The sequence below is a fragment of the Fusarium pseudograminearum genome, chromosome 4 (assembly GCF_000303195.2).
Source record: "Fusarium pseudograminearum CS3096 chromosome 4, whole genome shotgun sequence".
Lineage (NCBI taxonomy): Eukaryota > Fungi > Ascomycota > Sordariomycetes > Hypocreales > Nectriaceae > Fusarium > Fusarium pseudograminearum.
In genome coordinates this window covers 6,588,349-6,611,527 of record NC_031954.1, presented here as the reverse complement: position 1 = coordinate 6,611,527, position 23,179 = coordinate 6,588,349, and the positions used below count along the sequence as shown (strand labels likewise).

The 23,179-nt window shown below is 51.8% G+C and overlaps 1 protein-coding gene across 1 annotated transcript, besides 1 other annotated feature; it reads right to left on the bottom strand.

The window, feature by feature from the left end:
* Positions 1-1,656: 1,656 nt before the first annotated feature.
* Positions 1,657-22,191, bottom strand: FPSE_07978 (uncharacterized protein; the record flags this gene model as incomplete). The annotated part of the gene is made up of 2 exons (XM_009261096.1): positions 1,657-1,675; positions 1,754-22,191. 2 exons carry the CDS (start codon positions 22,189-22,191, stop codon positions 1,657-1,659), a joined length of 20,457 nt encoding a protein of 6,818 aa, XP_009259371.1.
* Positions 21,437-21,495: a microsatellite.
* Positions 22,192-23,179: the final 988 nt, after the last annotated feature.

The window sequence follows — 23,179 nt, the reverse complement described above, 5'->3', positions numbered from 1 at the left end:
AGGCGGGTCCCCTGACTCGTCTCGGAGCTATAGCTCCTGACTATATAGAGCTCAAAGTGTTTAAGGATGTCATTCTGATAAATTAAGGAGTGGGGGCAACCATCCTCTGGTTCAGAAACCCTGGCTGTCGGTATCAATAGACGAAGTCGACGAGCCAGTTAGTATGACCCTACGCCAGGTCGCATGTGATTCATCTTTTACGCCATATCGTTCGAGAGACCAGGTTTCCGCCACCCCCTGTCTATGCTAGGATGAGATGCTGTTGACGATTTCAATGTTGTGGCGGGTTGGGCACGGAGAACAGACCCTTGAACATTGTCTAATGATAGGCTCAAAGTGGAAACATCTTGGGCAATTAAATAGACATTGGGTATGGCGAGAGCTTACTCGCTTGAAAGGGAACGAGATACAACCGTGACTCAAAGCGTTACGCGACTGATGGAGACAAGCAGGAGGATTTAGTTGGCCAACACCATATATTTCGTGGCAACCCCTTCTCATCATGGATGTAAACACCTGGCAGACACTAATGTGAAAGTCCACAGTCAATAATCTTACCGAGGGGGGGGAAGCCGTCAAGTTTCGTTGTCGAGACAGTGACAGACAAATGCATTTGAAAAATATTTGCCATGTGGAGGTACAAGACAACGGAGAAGCACCGAGAGAGTCTCATCAGTGAGTCATAACTCCATTCACAAGATTACGAAAGAGCCTAGACATATGCATGGCCTAATCGTCCTACATGCTTAGCTATATTAGGCATGAATGGACTGGCCAAATAAAGAAGATACTAAGGGTAGACATTGACCTTTGGAACACCATGAGATAGTCCAACGGGTGGGTCGAATTGGGCTTCAAAGAACTAGCCATAACATGGAACAGTTGAGCTGAAGCATGACACATATATCAATAAAGCTCTGCTAGAACTTTCTACCACTTTCACTCAATGACTGCATAGCTTGTGCTCAATCTGGGCCTCACTGTCGGAATAACAAAAGTAGAGGAGAATGATCCATATGTTCCCAGCTATCATTATAGCTGCAGAGTACCAGAGTGTCTGGCTTGGTTGAACTTAGAAGCCCACGGTAACTCTTCCACTCGTTGTTGCCAATATCATACATGCAATCCCTAAATAATGTCCATCTTAGATATCACTATTATTTCAGATTTGATAATAGTCTTCATAAGTGATAGAACCCCTTTTGTGTTAGGAACCCTTTACATATGTTCAACGAGGGAAAGGAGATACACCAGTGAAGAGTCATGGAGAAAGTGAACAATCGAAATTCTACACATGTTGAAATTTATAATTGATTGCATGTGGTATGGCTCTTTACTTGAGATGGAACAACACGGCACGGAAGCAGACATGGGTCACTTTGTAATGAGCGGGCGAAAAGTTGGACAAACATATGTGATCAATTTCTGTACAAAACATTATGGCAATCTTGATGGAAACAAACTAATTATACAAATTATACAGACATAAGAAAGGACTCAGGGTCGAGACCCTCTCAGTTATGTACGTCGAGAGTCTGACTGTCGCTATACATAGGAAAAGGAAAGTGTCATAACACTCGTGTTCTTGACGCGAGAGTGCTTGACTGTCGGGAACATAGGAAAATAGAGGAGGTAAGGGTAATAACCCTTTTAGTCTTAGACAGGGAGCGTCTGACTGTGGTGGGTATATACATAGAAAAAGAACTAGGAATCGATATCCTATTTCTTGGGGAGGTTCTGACTGTCGATACACCTGGCACCATCATTCCATGAGGATACTGGGCCTGTTGCGATGAACTTGGGATTACCGATCGATGGCGCGATGGGGAATTGGAAGATTTGTCCACTGGTATTCTCTGAACCGTAGAGCATACCATCGCCAGAGGCGTAGAGTGCTCCCCAGACGTTGTTGCCAGCGACATCACCGAATGTCTTCATTGTCTGCCATGTGTATGAGGTACGGCTGAAACGGCACAAAGTGGACGTTGATCCATCACTGTTGTACATGACGGACCACATATAGTCGCCTCCTCCTGGGACAAAGGCCCAATCGGCAGACTTGAGACCACCGGTCGAAGCAGTGCCGCTCATGATGACCTTGCCATAAGTTGACGAGCCAGGCATGAGATCGATGACCCACCATGGACCTCCGTTATTGGAGATCCAGAAGCGACCTTGATTGTCGATATCACCCATGTTGACCAAGCGGTCATTAGTACGAGCAGAGAGCATAGTCGAAGTACCATCGCCGCCGATACGGATGAGTTGGGAACCAGAATCGTCTTGGTGCATACCGTAGATGTAGTCATCGAATCGGTTGTAACCAATACCGTTGATCCAACCACCGTCTCCGATAACTGACTTGATGAGGGTGGTCTTGCCACTAACAATCTCGACACGGTAAAGGGCGGTCTTCTGGATAAGATAACCATAAACATCGCAACTGAATTGAGGGCCAGCACTGGTGTAGGCAGGAGCAACAGGCCTGGTTGTTGTCGCAATGACCACAGTGCCAGCATCGCCGCTGCCGCCAGGAGGATTGTAAGTAGTGTAAGCACTAGCAGCAGTTGTAGTGACTGTGACAGGTGGTCTTTGAACGATAACGGTACCAGGATCGCCAGACTTGGCGGGTGGTGAGTACGCAGTGGATGTGGCAGTGAGCGTGGTAGGGCCAGCTGTGGTGATCGTGACGTTGTAAGGAGGGGGGTATTGAACGACAACTGTGTCAGGAGAACCTGGGTCTGTGGCTGTCATCGAAACTGTTGTGGCACGAGTGATAGTGCTGATCGTTTGTGTAGTTGTCACCGTGGACTTAGGGGGGTACTGAATAAGGACCGTGTTGGGACTATTGGGATCTGTTGCCGTCATCGAGACAGTCGTGGCACGGGTAATACTGCTGACCCCCGTTTGTGTTGTTGTCACTGTAGATTTAGGGGGGTACTGAATAAGGACTGTGTCAGGGCTGTTTGGATCCGTTGCTGCCATCGAGACAGTGGTGGCACGAGTAATGGTGCTAACAGTTTGCGTCGTTGTCACCGTAGACCTAGGGGGATATTGGATGAGGACTGTATCAGGACTGTTGGGGTCCGCTGCTGCCATTGACGTCGTAGTCGCACGAGTTATAGTGCTAACAGTTTGTGTCGTTGTTACCGTCGACCTAGGGGGGTACTGAACGAGAACCGTATTGGGACTGTTCGGGTCTGTAGCAGCCATTGACACTGTAGTAGCACGGGTAATAGTGCTGACTGTCTGTGTTGTCGTTACTGTGGACTTTGGAGGGTACTGAATAAGGACTGTATCTGGGCTATTCGGGTCTGTGGCAGCCATTGAAACTGTAGTAGCACGGGTGATAGTGCTAACAGTCTGTGTTGTTGTGACTGTTGACCTAGGAGGATACTGAATGTAAACAGTATCAGGAGAGCTTGGGTCTGTAGCAGTTGAAGAAAATGTAGTAGCGCGAGTTATAGTGCTAACGGTCTGTGTCGTCGTTACCGTGTATTTAGGAGGGTACTGCACATAAACAGTGTCAGGAGAACTTGGGTCTTTGGCAGTCGACGAGAGTGTGGTAGCACGGGTTATAGTGTTAACCGTCTGCGTTGTCGTTACCGTTGACTTGGGAGGGTACTGAACGTAAACAGTATCAGGAGCACCCGAAGCCGTAGCAGTCTTCAGGAACGTCGTAGGGCGAGTGATAGTGCTGACTGTCTGTGTTGTTGTCACCGTGGACTTGGGCGCCTGAACAGCCGTGGTAGACGGTGGTGCAGCAGAATCATCGGGTGGAACTTGAACAAGCACGGTTCCTGGATCACCTTCAGTCGCTGCCGGGTAGTATGTAGTCCTGACCCGAGTAATAGTGCTGACTGTTTCGGTCGTTGTGACATTATAGTCGACAGGGACCTGGATAAGTACTGTGTTCGGGTCGCCTTGTGTGCCAGCTGGGTTGTATGAAGTTCTGACTCGGCTGATTGTGCTGACAGTCTCTGTAGTAGTGACATTGTAGTCAGGTGAGGCCTGCACCAAGATTGTGCCGGGGTCACCTTGAGTATCGGCTGGGTTGTACGTTGTGTAGATGGCAGTAATGGTGCTGACTGTCTGGGTTGCCGTGGTACTGTATTCTGGAGGAACCTGCACGAGGATAGTACCTGGATCGCCTTCTTCACTAGCAGGGTTGAATGTTGTCGTAACCCGGCTAATCGTGCTTACAGTCTCAGTGGTTGTCACGTTATATTCCGGCGGATGATCGATATAGACAGTGCCAGGGTCTCCTGCAGTGGCTGGGGTCGCAAAACGTGTAGCCGGACGAGTAATAGTAGGGTCGACTGACGATACCGTGACATTGTAAGCCGGGGGGAGTTGCACGATGACAGTTCCAGGATCGCCCTGCATATCAGCTGGGGCGAATGTAGTTGATGCTCGTGTGATCGTCGCGACAGTGGTGGTCCTGGTGACATTGTATTCTGGCGGAAGATCAACGTATATAGTACCAGGATCTCCAGCAGTACCGGGAGTGGAATATCTAGTAATGGGTCTGCTGATTGTTGAGACCGTTTGAGTTGTTGTAACATTGGTTTCCGGCGGCATCTGAACAAGAATAGTACCGGCATCACCCTGTGTACCAGCTGGAACAAAGGTAGTTGAAGGCCTCATTATCGTGGGGACAGTGGTGGTTCTTGTTACGTTGTATTCCGGCGGCAGATCAACATAGACTGTGCCGGGATCACCAACCTCACCGGGCTTAGAGTACCTTGTGACTGGTCTCGTAATTGTCTGGATGGTTTGGGTTGTCGTAGTGTTGGTGTCCGGTGGCATCTCGATAATGATTGTACCAGGGTCGCCTCGCTGCGCAGCGGGAGCAAATGTTGTAGATTGTCTTGTGATCGTTGGGACCGTCGTTGTGACGGTGACATTGTACTCCGGCGGGAGATCGACGTAGATCGTGCCTGGGTCCCCAACCTCACCTGGCTTGGAGTAACGAGTGACTGGCCTACTGATAGTCTGCACAGTCTGTGTTGTGGTGACGTTGTACTCCGGGGGCATTTCAACAATAACAGTGCCTGGGTCTCCTTGCGTCGCACCCGCGGCAAATGCTGTGCTTTGGCGTGTGATGCTGTGGATTGTTGTAGTGACAGTGACGTTGTACTCTGGTGGCATATCGAGATAGACGGTGCCAGGGTCGCCGACCTCAGCGGGAGATGAGTAGCGAGTGACTGGCCTGCTAATAGTCTGCACAGTCTGTGTTGATGTGACATTGTACTCTGGGGGCATCTCAATAAATACTGTTCCAGCATCCCCTTCTGTTGCACTAGGGGCAAACGTTGTGGTTAGGCGAGTGATCGTGCTGACGGTTGTGGTAATCGTAACGTTGTGGTTTGGTGGTACATCGATATATACAGTGCCTGGGTCACCCTTGGTACCAGGCGTTATGTACCTAGTAGCTGGACGAGTGATTGTGGAAACGACCTCGATAACAGTCGTGTTTGTCTCGGGGGGTTCTTGGACAATGACAGTACCAGGATCACCTTGTTGTGCAGGCGGCGCATAGGTGGTAGTGGCCCTAGTGATGGAGTTGACGACTTCAGTTGTGGTGACATTCCTAGCTGGGGGCATCTCGATGATAATGGTGCCTGGATCACCCCTGTTGGCTGGTGCAGAATAGACAGTAGAAGCCGCCGTGATTATATCAACCACAGTCGTTCTAGTGACATTCCTATCAGGTGGAAGTCGCACAATTACAGTGCCTGGGTCGCCGCGGCTTCCTGGAGGCGAATAAGTAGTATAAGCCTGGGTCAGTGTAGGAACCTGTTCCGTAGTGGTGATATTACGGTCAGGAGGTAATTCGATGATGACTGTGCCTGGGTAGCCTTTAGTGGCGGGTGGTGCAAAAGTAGTATAAGGAGCGGTACGACCAGTAACCTCGGAGGTGATAGTGACGTTACGATCAGGAGGCAGTTCGATAATGACAGTGCCTGGATCTCCTCTCGCGCCAGGGGCAGAATATGTCGTGTAGGGGGCAGTGCGAGTAGGTACTTCAGTTGTGATAGTGACATTCCTGTCCGGTGGCATACCAATGATAACAGTACCGGGGTCGCCTTCACTTCCAGGCGAAGCGTAACTGGTATAAGGAGCAGTCAGGCTGGTAACCTCTGTCGTGATAGTAACATTTCTATCCGGTGGCATCTCCACGATGACAGTACCCGGGTCACCCTTGCTAGCTGGTGACATGTAGGTAGTAAACGGCTTGGTGCGACTAGCCATCTCTTTCGTGATGGTGGTATTACTGTCGGGCGGCAACTCCACGATGACGGTGCCAGGGTCGCCTTGTCTAGCTGGCGACGAGTATGTTGTGTAAGGGGTAATTCGGGTTGCGACTTCAGTTGTGATTGTCACATTAGAATCAGGGGGCATGCCGATGAAAACCGTACCCGGATCTCCTTGGTTAGCAGGCGAAGAATAGCTTGTGTAAGGAGAGGTAATAGTGCTAGCAACTTCTGTGACTGTCACATTACGCCCAGGAGGTACCTCGATGATAACAGTACCAGGGTCACCTCTGTTCGCAGGTCCCGAGTAGGTGGTGTAGACAGCAGTTCGGTCGCTGACTGTCTTGGTTGTCGTGACATTTGAATCAGGAGGCAGTTCAACAAGAACAGTGCCGGGATCCCCACGGTTGCCTGGTGGCATGTATGTTGTGTAAGGGGCAGTTCGACTGTTGACGATAGATGTGATGGACACATTGCGATCGGCAGGCATACCAATGATAACTGTACCCGGATCACCAGCAGTGCCTGGAGGTGAGTAAGTTGTGTATGGTGCTGTGATAGTGGCATCGTCCTTGGTGATTGTCACATTGCGTGAGGGAGGAACCTCAACGAGTATAGTTCCTGGATCGTCTTGGGCACCAGCTGGCATGTACGTTGTGTAGATGGCAGTAATAGTGTCGACTGTCTGGGTTGTCGTGCTATTGAAAGGAGTGGCCGGGCCTGGCGTCTCGATTATCACCGTGCCATTTTCTCCGCGGCCCGAAGGGGGAATGTACGAGGTAACAGGTCCAGTAAGCGTCCTTGGACCAGGTCGATAGACGGTGACATTCTGACCAGGCGCGTCGGTGAGAGATGGGTTTGGCGAAGTTGATGCAGCCTTTTGGTTAGGCATGATAATCGCGACGGTTCCTGGGTCACCTGGGGAGGCTGGCGGGTTATATCTCGTAACAGTATCCGAAGCAGAGTCAGTAGCCTCGCTAGTGATTGTGACGTTGTACTCTGGGGTCTCAACCAACACGGTTCCGGGATCTCCAGGCTGCCCCGCCGGCATGTATGTTGTAATTGGGGCTGTCACTGACGAAGCACCTCGAGTCGTTGTGATGTTGTATGGGCCCATTGGTGTCTCGATAATAACGGTGCCAGGATCGCCAGGACTTCCGGGTGGCGAGTAAATAGAAACCAAAAATGTTACTGACTTGGGGGCCTGTCTTGTGATTGTGACATTGTAATCAGGCGTTTCAACAAGAACAGTGCCAGGGTCTCCAGCTTCACTCGGGCTCAAGTATGTTGTGAACGGTGTCGTGATTGTCGAAGCACCTCGAGTGGTAGTGACATTGTAGGCAGCGGCGGGGGTCTCAACAATAACTGTACCCGGATCACCAGGCGTTCCAGGTGGTGAGTAAGTTGAGAATACAGCAGTTGCTGTCTTGGGTCCTTGTCGTGTAATTGTGACGTTGTAATCAGGCGTCTTTACAATTATGGTTCCTGGATCGCCTGGAGAGCCTGGGGGAGAGTAGGTTGTGAACGGTGCTGTGATTGAGGCACCACGAGTGGTGGTTACGTTGTAAGGACCAATGGGTGTCTCAATAACAACAGTGCCAGGGTCTCCATACTTTCCAGGTGGAACATAGGTTGAACGCAGGGTGGTGACGGTTCTTGGTGCTTCCGTCGTGACTGTAACATTGTAGTCGGGCGTTTCAACAATGACAGTGCCTGGGTCACCGGGTGTAGCAGGCGGCGAGTATGTCGTGTAAGGCGCTGTAATTGAGGCACCCCGAGTAACGGTAACGTTGTAGTCAGGTGTCTCGACAAATACAGTACCTGGATCGCCTGGAGCGCCTGGAGGAGCGTATGTCGTATACATCTTGGTGACAGAGGCTGGGGCAGCTCTGGTGACTGTGACATTGTAATCATTGTTAGGTGTTTCAACGACCACAGTACCCGGATCTCCAGCGGAGCCAGGGGGGACATATTTGGTGCGAACACTCGTGATAGAACTCGGCGCCTGTGTTGTGACAGTAACATTATAGTCGGGAGTTTCGACGATAACTGTACCAGGATCACCTGAAGAACCAGGAGGCGAGTATGTAGTGAAAGGTGCCGTAATAGATGCTCCACGGGTGATTGTAACATTGTAGTCATTGTTAGGTGTCTCGACAATGACGGTACCAGGATCACCCAGGGTGCCTGGAGGGGCATAAGTTGTTCGAACGCTCGTAACTGATGCTGGTGCTTGACGTGTGACCGTGACGTTGTAGTCGGGAGTCTCGATGATAACCATTCCCGGTCCACCAGGAGAAGCAGGGGGCGAGTAGGTTGTCAAAGTAGTTGTGACTCCAGGAGGGCCGGCTCTGGTAGTCGTGACGTTGTAATCAGGAACCTCAACGATGATGGTTCCCATATCACTCGATTGCGCAGGGGGTGAATAGGTGGTAAAAGGAGTGGTGACACCAGCGGGTGCTGCTCTGGTAATGGTGACATTTCCGTGCTGAGCCAAAGCCTGGTCCAGATAAACACTGGTCTGAGAAACGATAGTTCCTGGCTCGGTACCACTAGGTGGGATGATGATGACATTAGTCTCGGCACCTGTAGTACCAGCATCACTTCCAGCGTTAGAATCTACACCAGTTCGAGTGGAGGGGTCTCCGGGAATAGTGACCGTCGCACTGATCGTAACATAAGAATCCGTGTCTGTGGCGCCCATAGATGACTGGCCAGGGGTGTTCACAGGCGTGTAGATGATCTTAGTTCCAGGAGCTGTTCCCGAGGGTGGTATAATCTGGGTGACGTTCTCAGTGGCACCCGCAAACTTGGTGTTTGGCTCGATAACAGTTACATCTTCACGCGTATCGCTGGGTGTGATCGTAAGGGCATCAGGGTTTCTGGAAGCCGACGAGAAAGGCGTCGTGTTGTCGTCAGTGGTAAGCACTGCTGGGTTCGATACAGGACCAGAGGTAGACACCGCTTCTGATTGGGCAGAGCTTTCCGAGCGGGAAACTGGTGTCTCGATAACAACAGTACCTGGCTCCCCAGAATTGGCAGGCTCGATGTAGCTTGTGATAGGAGTCTCAATCGTGCCGGGACCAGTGTATGGCCTGAAAACAGTGACGTTGGGACTTCCAGAGTGAGCTGGAATGGTGATTCCAGAAGGACTACTCGTTGCCTGGGTCTCAGAGGACGTTTCCGAAATCTCAGTGGACGTTTCAGTTGTCTGTGTCTCAATAATGACGGTCCCGGGCTCGCCAGACGCGGTAGGAGGGACATATCTAGTAACTGGCTCAGTGATTGAACCAGGTCCAGGATAAGGCCTGATCACAGTGACGTTGGGACTTTGGGAACTCGGAGGCAAAGTGATCTCGGGGTTCGCCGATGTTGGGGCTGAACTGTCCGAGGATTGTGTCTCAATGATGACAGTTCCAGGCTCGCCAGAAGCGGTGGGAGGAACATATCTTGTCACAGGCTCTGTAATTGAACCAGGTCCAGGATAAGGTCGAATGACAGTAACGTTAGGGCTGTTAGAGCTAGGAGGGAGGGTCACAGCTGGTGTGTCACTGGTCATCTGATCCGCAGATGTCTTGTCCTCTTGAGTGGTGGCTGCATCAGTGGGTGTCTCGATGATAATTGTGCCTGGCTCAGTACCAGTTGGAGGGACGTAGATGGTAGTAGCCTCCTTTCCTGGGCCACCTCTGATCACGGTAACATGAGGGCTACCAGAATGGGCAGGAATGGTGACTGCTGAGTCGGAAGTTGTCTCAGGAGATCGTACAGGTGGGGTTTCGATAATGACAGTTCCTGGATCTCCAGCAGATCCAGGAGGTTGGTACCTGGTATAAGGCTCCGTAAGAGACGCTGGACCATCAGTCATGATAGTCACATTCCTCTCGTTGTCAGCACTCATTCCAGGTTCAGAAGCAACTGTTTGGATGAAAACAGTTCCAACCTGCCCCGGTGTTTGTGGTGGAGCGTAGCTGGTGATAGGAATCTTCACGCCTGGTGGTGCCAAAGTGTAGAAAGTGACATTGGTACCAGCTGGGCCTGATGATGCAGTATCGGCTGGGCCTGACATCGTTTCCACGGGGCCTGACACGGTATTGGGAGCTGGAGCTGGGGTCTCGATGATAACAGTTCCAGGCTGCCCCGGCGTCTTTGGTGGCTCGTAAGACGTGACGGGAGCAGTAATTACACCTGGGCCAGGGTACTCGCGGACAACAGTGATGTTTGAACTTCCATCACTCGGAGGAATTGTCACTGCGGGAGCAGATGTTGGCTGGCTCTGAGGCTGAGCCTCTGTAGTCGATTGCTCGACGGGAGTTTCGATGATGACAGTTCCAGGCTCGCCTGACGCGGTAGGGGCCTCATATCTGGTGACGGGAGCTGTGACTGATCCTGGACCAGGGTAAGGTCTGATTATGGTCACATTGCGACTCTCATCATTAGATGGAATAGTGATTGCAGCGGAGGTGGCTGGCTCGCTGTTGACTGTAGATTCTGGGGTAGGAGTCTCAACGATAACCGTTCCAGTACCAGACACTGGGGCAATGGTTGTGACTGTGGTAGGTTCCGTGATTCGTGCTGTACCAGTGTACGGTCTGTAAATCGTCACGTACACGGTGCTGGCAGTTTGGGGTGCAAGAGTCTCAATGATCACGGTGCCTGTTCCAGAAACTGGAGCAATTGTTGTGACAGTTACCGGAGCCGTGATCTGTTCCGTGCCAGTGTACGGCCTGTAAATAGTCACAAACACATCTTCAGGGCCGGGCGTAGAGGTTGCAGCTTTCGTGACCGGCTCGGGAGTCTCAATGATAACTGTACCGGGCTGCCCGCCAGAAGGACTGATGGTAGTGACTGTCACTGGGGCAGTTATCACATCAGTACCAGTGTGAGGTCTGAAAACTGTGACGTATTTGTCGTCTCCGGCAGAGAGAGTTACGGGAGGATTGCCCATATCGCTGCTGGTACTAGTTTCTGGTACTGGAGTCTCAATGATAACAGTACCAGGTTGACCATTGGTTGGGGCAATGGTAGTAACCGTTGTGGGTGCTGTGATCTGAGGTGTTCCTGTATAAGGTCTGAAAACAGTCACATAGCTATCATCTTCGGCAGGAATAGTCATGGGAGGGTTAGCTCCCTTGTTTGCTGTTTGTGGCCCAGGAGTTTCAACAACAACGGTACCAGGCTGGCCATCATGGGGAGAGGCAATAGTGCGGGTGACTTCGCCTGTAAACTCGCCAGTACCTGTATGAGGCTCGTAGATAGTGGTGTAACGATCGATATCAGAACCAGGACCCGCTGATGTCTCAATCACAACAGTGCCAGGTTGGCCATCGTGGGGAGTCGCAACAGTTCGAGTAACTTCTCCAGTAAACGGACCAGGACCTGTGTGAGGCTCATAGACAGTTGTGTAAGTTTCGGGTACAGAAGCTCCTGATCTTGGTGTTTCGATGACAACAGTTCCAGGTTGATCGCCCTGGGGAGACGCGATGGTTCGGGTGACCTCGCCAGTAAATTCCCCGGTACCAGTATGAGGCTCGTAAACAGTAGTATAACGGCCAGAAGCCGAGCCAGGTCCTGAAGAGGTTTCAATGACGACAGTGCCAGGCCGGTCGCCCTCAGGAGAGGCAATAGTTCGGGTGACTTCGCCTGTGAATTCGCCGGTACCAGTATGAAGCTCGTAGATGGTTGTGTAACGACCAAGAGCTGAAGTAACAGGCTCACCTGATCCTGGGGTTTCAACAATTACAGTGCCGGGCTGGTCCCCTTGTGGCTCGATAGTCGTGATCGTAACTGGGGCTGTAATGGTATCAACGCCCGTGTGAGGTCGGAAAGCAGTAACATAAGAAGGCTCTGCAGCTGGGCTCGAAGTGACAGGTGGTTGAGACCCAGGGGTCTCGATGATGACAGTACCGGGTTGGCCACCTTGAGGCTCGATTGTTGTAATGGTTACTGGAGCAGTAATAGTATCAACACCGGTGCGAGGTCGGAAAACAGTAACATAAGAAGGCTCCGCAGCTGGGCTCGAGGCAACAGCTGGTTCAGAGCTAGGGGTCTCGATGATTACAGTACCAGGTTGGCCACCTTGAGGCTCGATTGTTGTTATCGTAACAGGGGCTGTAATTTGATCCGTGCCTGTGTGAGGTCTGAATACGGTAACATAGGAAGGCTCCGTAGCTGGGCTCGAGGTAACAGGTGGTTGAGAACCAGGAGTTTCGATGATGACAGTGCCGGGTTGACCACCTTGGGGCTCGATTGTTGTTATCGTAACAGGGGCTGTGATTTGGTCTGCTCCTGTGTGAGGTCGATATACTGTGATATACGAAGGCTCGGGGGCTGGCGATGGTGGTCCTGTGGTGACAGCTGGTGCAGACCCAGGAGTCTCAATTATCACGGTTCCAGGCTGAGTTCCTTGAGGCTCAATCGTTGTGACTGTAATCAGAGCTGTGATTTGATCAGGTCCAGTATGGGGTTGATAGATCGTGATGTAAGAAGGCTCTGCAGTAGGCCCAGAGGTGATAGGTGGCTCTGAGCCTGGGGTCTCGATGATAACAGTGCCGGGCTGATCTCCCTGGGGAGCAACAGTTGTGACTGTGATAGGTTCAGTGATTCTATTAGGGCCAGTGTGAGGCTGATAGACTGTGACATAGGAAGGCTGAGCGGCTGGACCTGTTGTTATAGCAGGTTCTGATCCAGGTGTCTCGATGATAACAGTGCCCGGTTGATCGCCCTGGGGAGGAATAGTGGTCCTTGTGATAGGCTCAGTGATTCTATCAGGGCCAGTATGAGGCTGATAGACTGTGACATATGTGGGTTGAGGAGCAGGGGTTGATGTAATGGCGGGCTCAGACCCAGGCGTCTCAATTACAACAGTTCCTGGCTGATCACCCTGAGGGGCGATAGTTGTGACTGTGACAGGCTCTGTGATTCTGTCTGGACCAGTGTGGGGTCGATAGACTGTGATATACGTAGGTTGAGGAGCAGGTGCAGATGTAATTGCAGGCTCGGACCCAGGCGTCTCGATTATAACAGTACCTGGCTGATCACCTTGAGGGGCAACAGTGGTGACTATAACAGGCTCTGTGATTCTGTCCGGACCAGTGTGAGGCTGATACACAGTGATGTAAGAGGGTTGAGGAGCAGGAGCAGGTGTCGGTGTAACTGCAGGCTCGGATCCAGGCGTCTCAATTACAACGGTGCCTGGCTGATCACCTTGAGGGGCAATAGTCGTGACTGTGATAGGCTGTGTGATTCTGTCCGGGCCAGTGTGAGGTCGATAAACAGTAACATAAGAAGGCTGAGCAGCACTGGTGGAAATAACCCGAACTCCAGGTGTGTCAAAGATAATTGTACCTGGCTGATCGCCTTGAGGTTGAATGGTGGTCCTCGCACTAGCTTCAGTCATGTCGTCAGTGCCAGTGTATTCCTCATAGACGGTGTTATAAGAAGGAGCAGGAGGTATTGTCGTGACAGGAGGCTCCGATCCAGGAGTCTCGACTATGATAGTACCAGGTTGATCTCCATTAGGAGCAATGGTTAAAACAGTCACTGGAGCCGTGATTCTATCAGGTCCAGTGTGAGGGCGATAGACCGTAGCAAAAGGAGCCTGTGTTTGGATAACCACTGTTCCTGGTTGGCCTCCTGATGGAGGGATAGTGGTGGCCGTGATAGGTGCAGTTATTTGATCAACACCAGTGTATGGAACTGTTGTAGTGATGTAAGACTGAGGTGTCTCGACAACCACAGTACCTGGCTGGTCTCCTTGAGGAGGAATGGTGGTGACAGTCCTTGGTCCAGAAATCGAATCCGTACCAGTGTACTGAGTGGTGATCGTAACATATGATCCAAGAGTTCCAATCACGACAGTTCCGGGCTGGTTGCCCTGAGGAGGAACCGTAGTAAGAGGAACCGGGCCAGTGATGGTACTGGCACCAGTGTACAGGGTCGAAATGGTCACATAAGAGCCCTGGGTCTCGACAATGACTGTACCAGGCTGATCGCCTTGAGGAGGTACGGTGGTCACAGTGGTAGGCCCAGTAAGCATCTCCGTTCCGGTGTAAAGATTGGTGACAGTGACATATGATGGAGCTGGAGGCGTTGTAGTAATGGCAGGGCCAGCTCCAGGGGTCTCGACGATGATTGTGCCCGGTTGGCCTCCATTTGGAGCAATGGTTGATACAGTCACGGGTCCAGTAATCTGATCTGTTCCAGAATACGGTCGGAAGACGGTGACGAAAGGAGCCTGAGTCTCATAAATGACTGTGCCGGGTTGACCACCTTCAGGGGGTATGGTAGTAACGATGAGGGCCGTAATCTGGTCGGTACCAGTGTAAGGCCTCGTAATCGTCACATACGATGGTGGAGAAGAGGTAGAAGGCTCGAGAGCCTTTTGCCCGAGAGTCTCAACGATGATTGTACCAGGTTGATCTCCCTGAGGAGGAACAGTCGTTGTGATCGGTTCTGTGATCTGGTCTGTTCCAGTGTAAAGCCTAGAAATGGTTACGTACGAAGCGGGGGCAGGGGAAGATGTCACAGGAGGCGCTTGCTGTCCTGGAGTCTCAATAATCACTGTGCCAGGTTGGCCGTTTGCAGGTTCAATGGTCGTGATAGTGACGGGAGCGGTGATCCTGTCTGTTCCAGTGTGTGGTTGATAGACCGTAACATAAGAAGCAGCGGGACCAGCAGAGGTTGTCACGGGAGGCAAGTCCTGGTCGGGGGTTTCAATTATGACAGTTCCAGGCTGGTCACCACTCGGGTTGATCGTGGTAATTGTGACCGGAGCTGTTATCCTCTCTGGTCCGGTGTGAGGACGATAAACCGTAACATAAGTGGGAGTGGCTTGAGGGGCATTTGTGGCGGAGTCTGCAGGAACAGGAGCAGATGTAGACTCAGGCGCGACTGGGGTTTCAATGATAACAGTGCCAGGTTGGCCATTAGCAGGGGCGATAGTGGTAATGACAACAGGACCAGTAATCACACCAGTTCCGGTGTGAGGTTGGAAGACAGTCACGTAAGACTCATTAGGTCCAGGAGTCAGAGTAACTGTCGGGTTGGGACCGGCTGTCTCCGGCTCTGGAGTTTCGATGATGACTGTTCCTGGCTGACCACCCGCTGGTGCAATGGTGGTAATTGTTACAGGTGCAGTGATAATATCGGTGCCAGTGTGAGGTCTGTAAATTGTAGTGTACTGTTCACCTGGTGAGGGACCAACCGTGACTGGAGGAACGACAACCTTTCCGCCAGTCTCGATACCTGGGGTCTGAATAACGACAGTGCCAGGGTTGCCGTTTGAAGGCTCAACAGTCGTGACCGTGATGGGCTGGTCAATCTTGCCTGGTCCAGGGTAGGGTCCGTACATTGTGATATATGTACTGCCGGGACCGGCTGGGGCAGTGCTAGGAGCATTGGCATCTGAGCCCGCTGTCGTGAGAGTCTCGATGATAACGGTGCCTGGTTGACCATTCGTTCCCTGAATTGTGCTAGTGACAGGTGCTGTGATCGACTCGATTCCTGTGTACGGTCTATACACTGTCACGTACGAGCTATCGGGTCCAGGAGGAGCAGTGCTGGGAGCATTGGCATCTGAGCCAGCGGTCATGAGAGTCTCGATGATGACTGTGCCTGGCTGGCCATTCGTTCCTTGGATTGTGCTAGTGATAGGTGCCGTGATAGTCTCAGTCCCAGTGTAAGGTCTGTAGACAGTCACGTATGAGCTATCAGGCCCAGGAGGAGCAGTGCTGGCGGCATTGTTGTCTGGGGTTGACGACGTAGGAGTCTCGATAATGACTGTCCCTGGCTGGCCATTGGTGCCCTCAATGGTACTAGTAATAGGTGCCGTGATAGTCTCAGTCCCGGTGTAAGGTCTGTAGACTGTCACGTATGAGCTACCAGGACCAGGTGGAACAGTTGAAGTAGCTCCTGTACTATCACCAGTCAAAACTGGGGTCTGGGATGCTGCCTCGGGAGTCTCTATGATGATGGTTCCGGGCTGGCCATTGACACCTTCAATAGTCATCACAGTTACTGGGGCTGTGATAGAGTCTGTGCCAGTGTGAGGTCGATAGACTGTGACGTAAGAATTCTCAGGGCCAGGGGCGATAGTGACAGGTGCTCCGCGACTATCGTCCGTCGATGTGGGAGCTTGAGAAGCAGGAGTTTCTATAATGATTGTCCCGGGTTGTCCATTTTCACCCTGAATGGTGGTCACAGTGACTGGTGCCGTAATGAGATTAGCACCTGTGTGGGGTCTGTAGACCGTCAAGTAGGTGTTCTCAGGGCTTGGTGGGATGGTGACAGGTGCATTGTCGCCCGTCTCAGTTGTTGAACCAGCAGTCTGTGCAACAGGTGTCTCGACGATGTAGGTTCCAGGTTGTCCATTGGACGGCGGAATAGTAGAGACAGTAATAGGTCCTCCGATAACGCTGGTACCAGTGTAAGGCTGGAAAACTGTAACGTAGCCATTATTGCCTTGTGTTGAACTGACAGCCGTTGCCGAGCTGCTTTCATCGTTGGTAGCTTGGGGAGCAGGCGTCTCAATGATGACTATACCAGGCCGACCTAAAGTTGGAGCGACTATTCCAACAGTGCGGGGCGCAGTGATAGTTCCAGGCCCAGGGAAGGGTCTATAAACGGTCACGTAACCACCGTTGTCGGCAGGAATAGTAACGGCAGAAGCGCTGGTAGTCTCCTCAATAGTGGAAGGAGTCGAAGCTACAGGCGCAGGAGTTTGGATAATCACAGTACCTGGTTGGCCATTGGTTGGCGCAATGGTAGATACAGTAACAGGCTCAGTGATAGTACCCGGTCCAGGATACGGCTGATAAACTGTGACGTATCCATCTTGGCCTTGAGGAATTGTCACTGGTGGGCTATCTGTGCTTGAAGGCTGGGACTCAGGTCCTGGAGTCTCAATGATTACTGTACCCGGCTGTCCTCCCGCAGGTGCAATGGTAGTGACAGTAATAGATGCTGTAATTAGAGACCCAGTGTGTGGCCTGTAGACAGTAACGTAATTGTTGTCATCAGCCGGGATAGTGACTGGGGGCGAAGTTGTGGGCGATGGCGCAAACTTGGTGTTGACATCAATAGTAGGCGTCTCGATAACGATTGTTCCTGGCTGATCACCGGAGGCAGTGACAGAGGTGATAGTGATGGGTTGATCAATGTTACCAGGGCCAGGGTATGGTCTGTATACCGTGACATATGGATTGTTGCTACCAGTAGGAACTGTAACTGGGCCTGTCTGGGTAGCAGTAGGTGCGTCCGAGTTAGGAGTCTCGATGATGACGGTACCAGGCTGTCCAGAAATAGGAGCTTGCGTGTAGGTAACAGCAGACGATATTTGCCCGGGGCCAGGGTACGGCCTGTAAATGGTAACATATGACCCAGTTGGCGCAGGTGGAATAGTAATTGGAGAAGCTGAATCACCACTTGTAGGCGAAGAAGTGGGCTCGTTGGTAGGCTGAGTCTCGATGAATACAGTACCAGGTTGGCCATTAGCAGGAGCTTGAGTCAAGGTTATTGGCGCCGTGATAGTACCAGGACCTGGGTAAGGTCTGTAGACTGTCACGTACGAATCAGCGTTGGAGCTGATTGGAGCCGGGGTCTGGATAATGACGGTTCCAGGTTGTCCATCAGCTGGTGGCTTGGTAATGGTGATAGGCGATGTAATTACACCAGGTCCGGGGAAAGGCGTGTGGATGGTGATGTAGTTATCCGTGGTCAGTGCCGGGGTCTGCGACTGAGTCTCCGATCCGGAAGCTGGTGTCGTAATGAATACGGTACCTGGGTTGCCACCAGAAGGAGGTTGAGTGCTAGTGATAGGTGCAGTGATAACGCCAGTGCCTGTGTATGGCAGGAAAACCGTGACATACTCTCCATCGCCCTGTGCAGTGCTGGGAACGCCCTGCTGAGATGTCACCGGTGCAGGTGTTGTGATGAAAACGGTTCCAGGGTTGCCGCCTGAAGGAGGCTGGGTGCTGGTAATGGGAGCAGTAATAGTTCCTGGACCTGGGAAAGGAAGGAAGACTGTCACGTAGCCATCATCTACGGTAGATGTACTTAGGGTATTCTGATCCGCTGTGCTAATAGGTGCAGGAGTTGTGATGTATACCGTTCCTGGCTGTCCATTTGCAGGTGGCTGAGTGCTAGTGATGTCCGCAGTAATAGACCCAGGGCCTGGGTAAGGAACGAATACAGTCACGTAACTGTCTGTTCCAGTCGTAGTGCTGGTCAGTCCGTTCGCTTGCTTGGGCGTGGAGAACGGAGGTGCAGGAGTTGTAATGTAAACAGTTCCTGGCTGACCGTTTGCAGGTGGCTGAGTGCTAGTAATATCTGCGGTGATAGACCCGGGGCCTGGGTAAGGAACGTAGACAGTTACGTAGCCATCCGTGCCGGTTGAAGTACTGGACAACCCATTCGCTTGCTTTGGAGTAGAAAGCACAGGATCGGGTGTGGTGATAAAGACAGTTCCTGGCTGTCCATTTGCAGGTGGCTGTGTACTAGTGATAGGGGCAGTAATTGTACCTGGGCCAGGATACGGAACAAACACTGTCACGTAGCCATCTGAACCTGTTGAAGTACTTGTCAATCCATTCGCTTGCTTGGGAGTGGAAAACACAGGTACGGGAGTGGTGATAAAGACAGTACCAGGCTGGCCATTCGCAGGTGGCTGGGTGCTGGTAATAGGCGCAGTAATCTGGCCCGGTCCCGGATAAGGGATAAAAACTGTCACATAACCATCTACACCTGAAGTGGTACTTGGCAGGTTCTCCTGGGCAGTGGTCTGTGGAAGAGGCGCTGGGGTCGTAATAAAGACCGTTCCGGGGTTGCCACCTGAAGGAGCCTGGGTTCGTGTGTAGGGCTGTGTGATGACACCTGGACCAGGGAAAGGAAGAAAGACGGTAACATAGCCATCTGGCCCAGTTGTAGTGCTTGGCTCAGGCAAAGATGTAGTAGTAGTTGCAGGCTGAGGCGCGGGGGTCGTGATAAAGACCGTTCCGGGGTTGCCACCTGAAGGAGCCTGGGTTCTTGTGTAAGGCTGAGTGATCACACCGGGACCGGGGAATGGAAGGTAGACAGTGACATATCCGTCAGGTCCTTGTGTCGTACTAGGCTCGGGCAGGGATGTTGTAGGGTTCTCAGAAACAGGAGTCTGAATGACAACAGTACCGGGCTGTCCACCAGAAGGAGTAGCCTCGGTGACAGTGATGGGGGCAGTTATGATACCAGGGCCAGGGTAAGGCTTGTATACCGTGACATAGTTATCATTTCCAGTGACGGTTGATTCTGGAACACTCGTCGTAGGGTTGAACTTGATTGGTGGAGGAGTCTCGATGAAGACGGTTCCAGGTCCCGTTCCAGATGCAACTACTGTGGTCGTAAAAATGGCGGTGATCACACGAGTTCCAGAATACTGCTCAGTGACTGTGACGAATCCATCAGAACCTGTAACTTGGGACTGAGTGGGCTGAACTTTCACTGGGGGAGTCTCGATGATAACTGCAGTGGTTGGCTGGCCACCCGAAGCAGTCAAAACAACCGTCTTTGTGACAGTAGTGCTAACACCCGTGCCAGGAGTATAGATAGTTGCAGTACCACCACTTTCAGTGGCTGTAACAGTGAACGGGCCTTGTGTCTCAATGATAACAGTCCCTGGTTGACCGTTGGAACCGCTAATAGTGGTGACTGTGATAGGCTCGGAAATCGGGTCACCAGTGTGTGGGCGGTAGACAGTGGTGTATCCACCAGGGGTGTTTGGCTGAACAGTTACTGTCGCTCCTGGTTGTGTCTCAACATCAGTGACGGTCTGAGGCTCAGGTGCCGGAGTCTCAATAATGATTGTTCCAGGTTGACCGTTGGAAGGAGATTGAGTGATGGTGATAGGCACAGTAATGGGGTCTCCAGTGTGAGGTCGGTAGATTGTCACATAAGGATTGTTCTTGCTCGGGGGAATAGTGATCTGTTGACCACCTGGCTCGTTTGAAGTTACTGCATTTTGACCCTTGGGGGTATTAAAAGGCGTTTCAACGATGATAGTGCCAGGCTGACCGCCGCTAGGTTGGATGGTGATCGTGACAGGCTGGCTAATGGGACTGCCTGAGTGCGGTCTGTAGATAGTCACGTAAGAGCCGCCATCGCCAGCAGGGATCGTGATGGGCCCACTACCAGGAGCAGGAGTTGTCGGAACAGGCGTCTCGATGATGACAGTTCCTGGCTGACCATTCTGGCCTGGCTGGGTGAGTGTGATAGGCACAGTGATAGGGTCACCGCTGTGTGGTCGAAAGATGGTAATATACTGTCCTCCAGGTCCAGGAGGAATAGTAAACGGATCATCGGGCGCTCGGGTGGTTTGGCCACCGGACCCAACAGGAGTCTCGATAATTACTGTTCCTGGTTGACCTGGTGCTCCACTAACAGTGATTGTAGTAGGTGTGTTAACAGCGTTTGTTCCGGTCGGACCGCGAATGATGGTGATGAATGAACTATCTGCACCTGCAGGAATCGTGATCTCACCACCTCCGGGTTGAGGAGCAGGGGTCTCAATAATGATAGTTCCTGGCTGGCCATTACTGGGCGGCACTGTAATGGTCGTAGCGGCTGTGATCACACCAGTGCCGGTAGGCTGCCTGACAATCGTGATATAACCACTGCCAGGGTCTGATGGAAGAGTAATGACTGATTGACCGGCGCGAACCGCTGGTGTTTCGATGATAACTGTTCCGTGGCTCGTTCCACGTGGTGGAATAGTGTAGGTCACAGGTTCAGTAATCTCACCAGAGCCGGCATGAGGTCTCAAGATAGTAGAGTAAGGGCTATCACCGCTTGGGGGAATAACCTGTGGCTGGTTTTCGGGCAAATCGCCGCCTTGATTGCCACTGCTGCCTGTTGGACTCGAAGGACCGGGTGTCTCAATGATGATGGTTCCGTCTTGCGTTCCAGAGGTGGGAACAAGGCGGGTAACAGGAGTAGAAATCGGTGTATCTCCTGTGTATTGCCTAACGATGGTTGTGAAATGGCTGTCGCCACTCGGGGGGATAGTAACGGCGCCTCTAGGGTTCTGGTTACCGGGAGGAACTTGAACGACAACCGTACCTTGATCGCCTCCCGATCCAACGATGGTGGTGACTCTCGCCTGTGTGATGTATTCTGTTCCAGTGTATGTCTGGATTACCAAAACATTAGAGGTGCTACCACCAACGTTACCACCAGCACCACCAGCACCGCCTCCAATACCAGCACCAGCACCGGGAGTGCTTGGTGGTACGTCTTCCCATGGTGTCTGAATGACGACTGTGGCAGAAGCACCTCCTGCTGCAGGAATCGTTCTTGTAGCTTCACCAGTTATACCAACACCGCTCGGCAAAGCTGAGATGATAGTTGCTGTGGGGTGGTCGTTTGAGGGTAGAATAGTCAATGCACCAGCCTGTCCCGATGAGAAAGACGAGTATGCCGAACCAGGAACGTCGACGATAACTGTGCCGGGTTTGGTTCCTGTCGGTTCAGCGATTGTGATTTCTTGGTTCGTGGTAGCGTCTTCGCCACCAGTATAAGCTTGAATAATCCTCTCGTAAGGGTCGTCGGTTGTTGGTGCAATCGTAATTCTTGGGTGTGGAAGGAGTGTAACGGGGAAGAGTTGTCCCCCAGGACGTGTGTATGTTTCGATTATAGCTTCGCCACCGACAGTGTGTGTTACGGTAGCAGCATCTATCATGGTCGCATCGAATGCTTGGCCCTGGTTCCCTTGATTTCCTTGATCTCCAGCGTTTACAGCATCGCCGGTATCACCAGCGCCTCCAGCGTCTCCCGACAGTGTTTTCACTGCGTGCTGAATGAGTGTCTCGGCGAAACCAGTTGCAATACGCATGGCTGCATCTTCAATTCCATCTTGGGCCTTGACGGCGAGAATGAGTGTTGAGGCTAACAGCCCCCGTGACAACCACATGGTGTAAGTTGTCTACAGAGACGTGACTAGCAGGTTAGTTTGGTGTTGGAAGAAATCCGTGTGAGGCTTTCAACATGAATTCCCGCGGCTACATGATCATTTATAAGAACCTTAGACCAGCACCATTAACTGGCACGGTCATATCGTTTTTGGCTTCATTCTCCCACCGGCCTGTCTGTTTTCGTCGCGATTAGAGTTGCCATGGTCTACAGGTGCCTGACTCCACGAGAGGCTGTTCTCGCCCACATGTCCGCATTCCCTAAAGGCACTCCCAAAACGCTCCAGAAAGGCCAGGAATGTCGTCATGGAACTAGAGGGCCATGTTGCTCGCGCGGAGTTTTGTGATGATCGCTTCCAGCTTTCTTGTGTGGAGACAGATCCGAAGAATGTCGCCCTGAATAGGACCTACATGCGCCGAGTCGTGATTGGGCCATGTCTTAGAGATCCCTGGCCTAATCGATTTAGAGCACTTGACTGGAACGCGACGGACCGATCGGGATAGTGGTCCCAAGCTAGACTATGCGTAGATCGTGGACCTGGGGATGTCTTGCATCGAGTTATTGTGCCTGTCATGGGTGAAAGCGGCTAAGTTGCGATTGCCACACGCGCCACACATTGTCCATCCTAGTACAGCCGCGTGGGGAAACGCTCCCTCCTACGGTCCAGGCACCGGGTCCGTGTATTCGCGATCTGGACCGCAACCACTTCCACGTTATGAAAGTTAGTTCGCCTCTTAGAGTTTGCATTTGGGCCTGAATGCCAAGGCCCCTGGATCTAACGATTTGCGGTCATTTGCATTATTTCCGACCTGATATTTTGTTTCCATTCGATAGAAATCGTCATGAAAAATGAGTTTGTCAATATGGTTGAAGCAATCGATTCGTCAGTCTATAAGCCAGGCACCATTTCCGAAAACTATATCACGACACTTACCATATAGGGTCAACAGATGGATTCCTTACCCAGATTCACATCACGCACGTTGGTC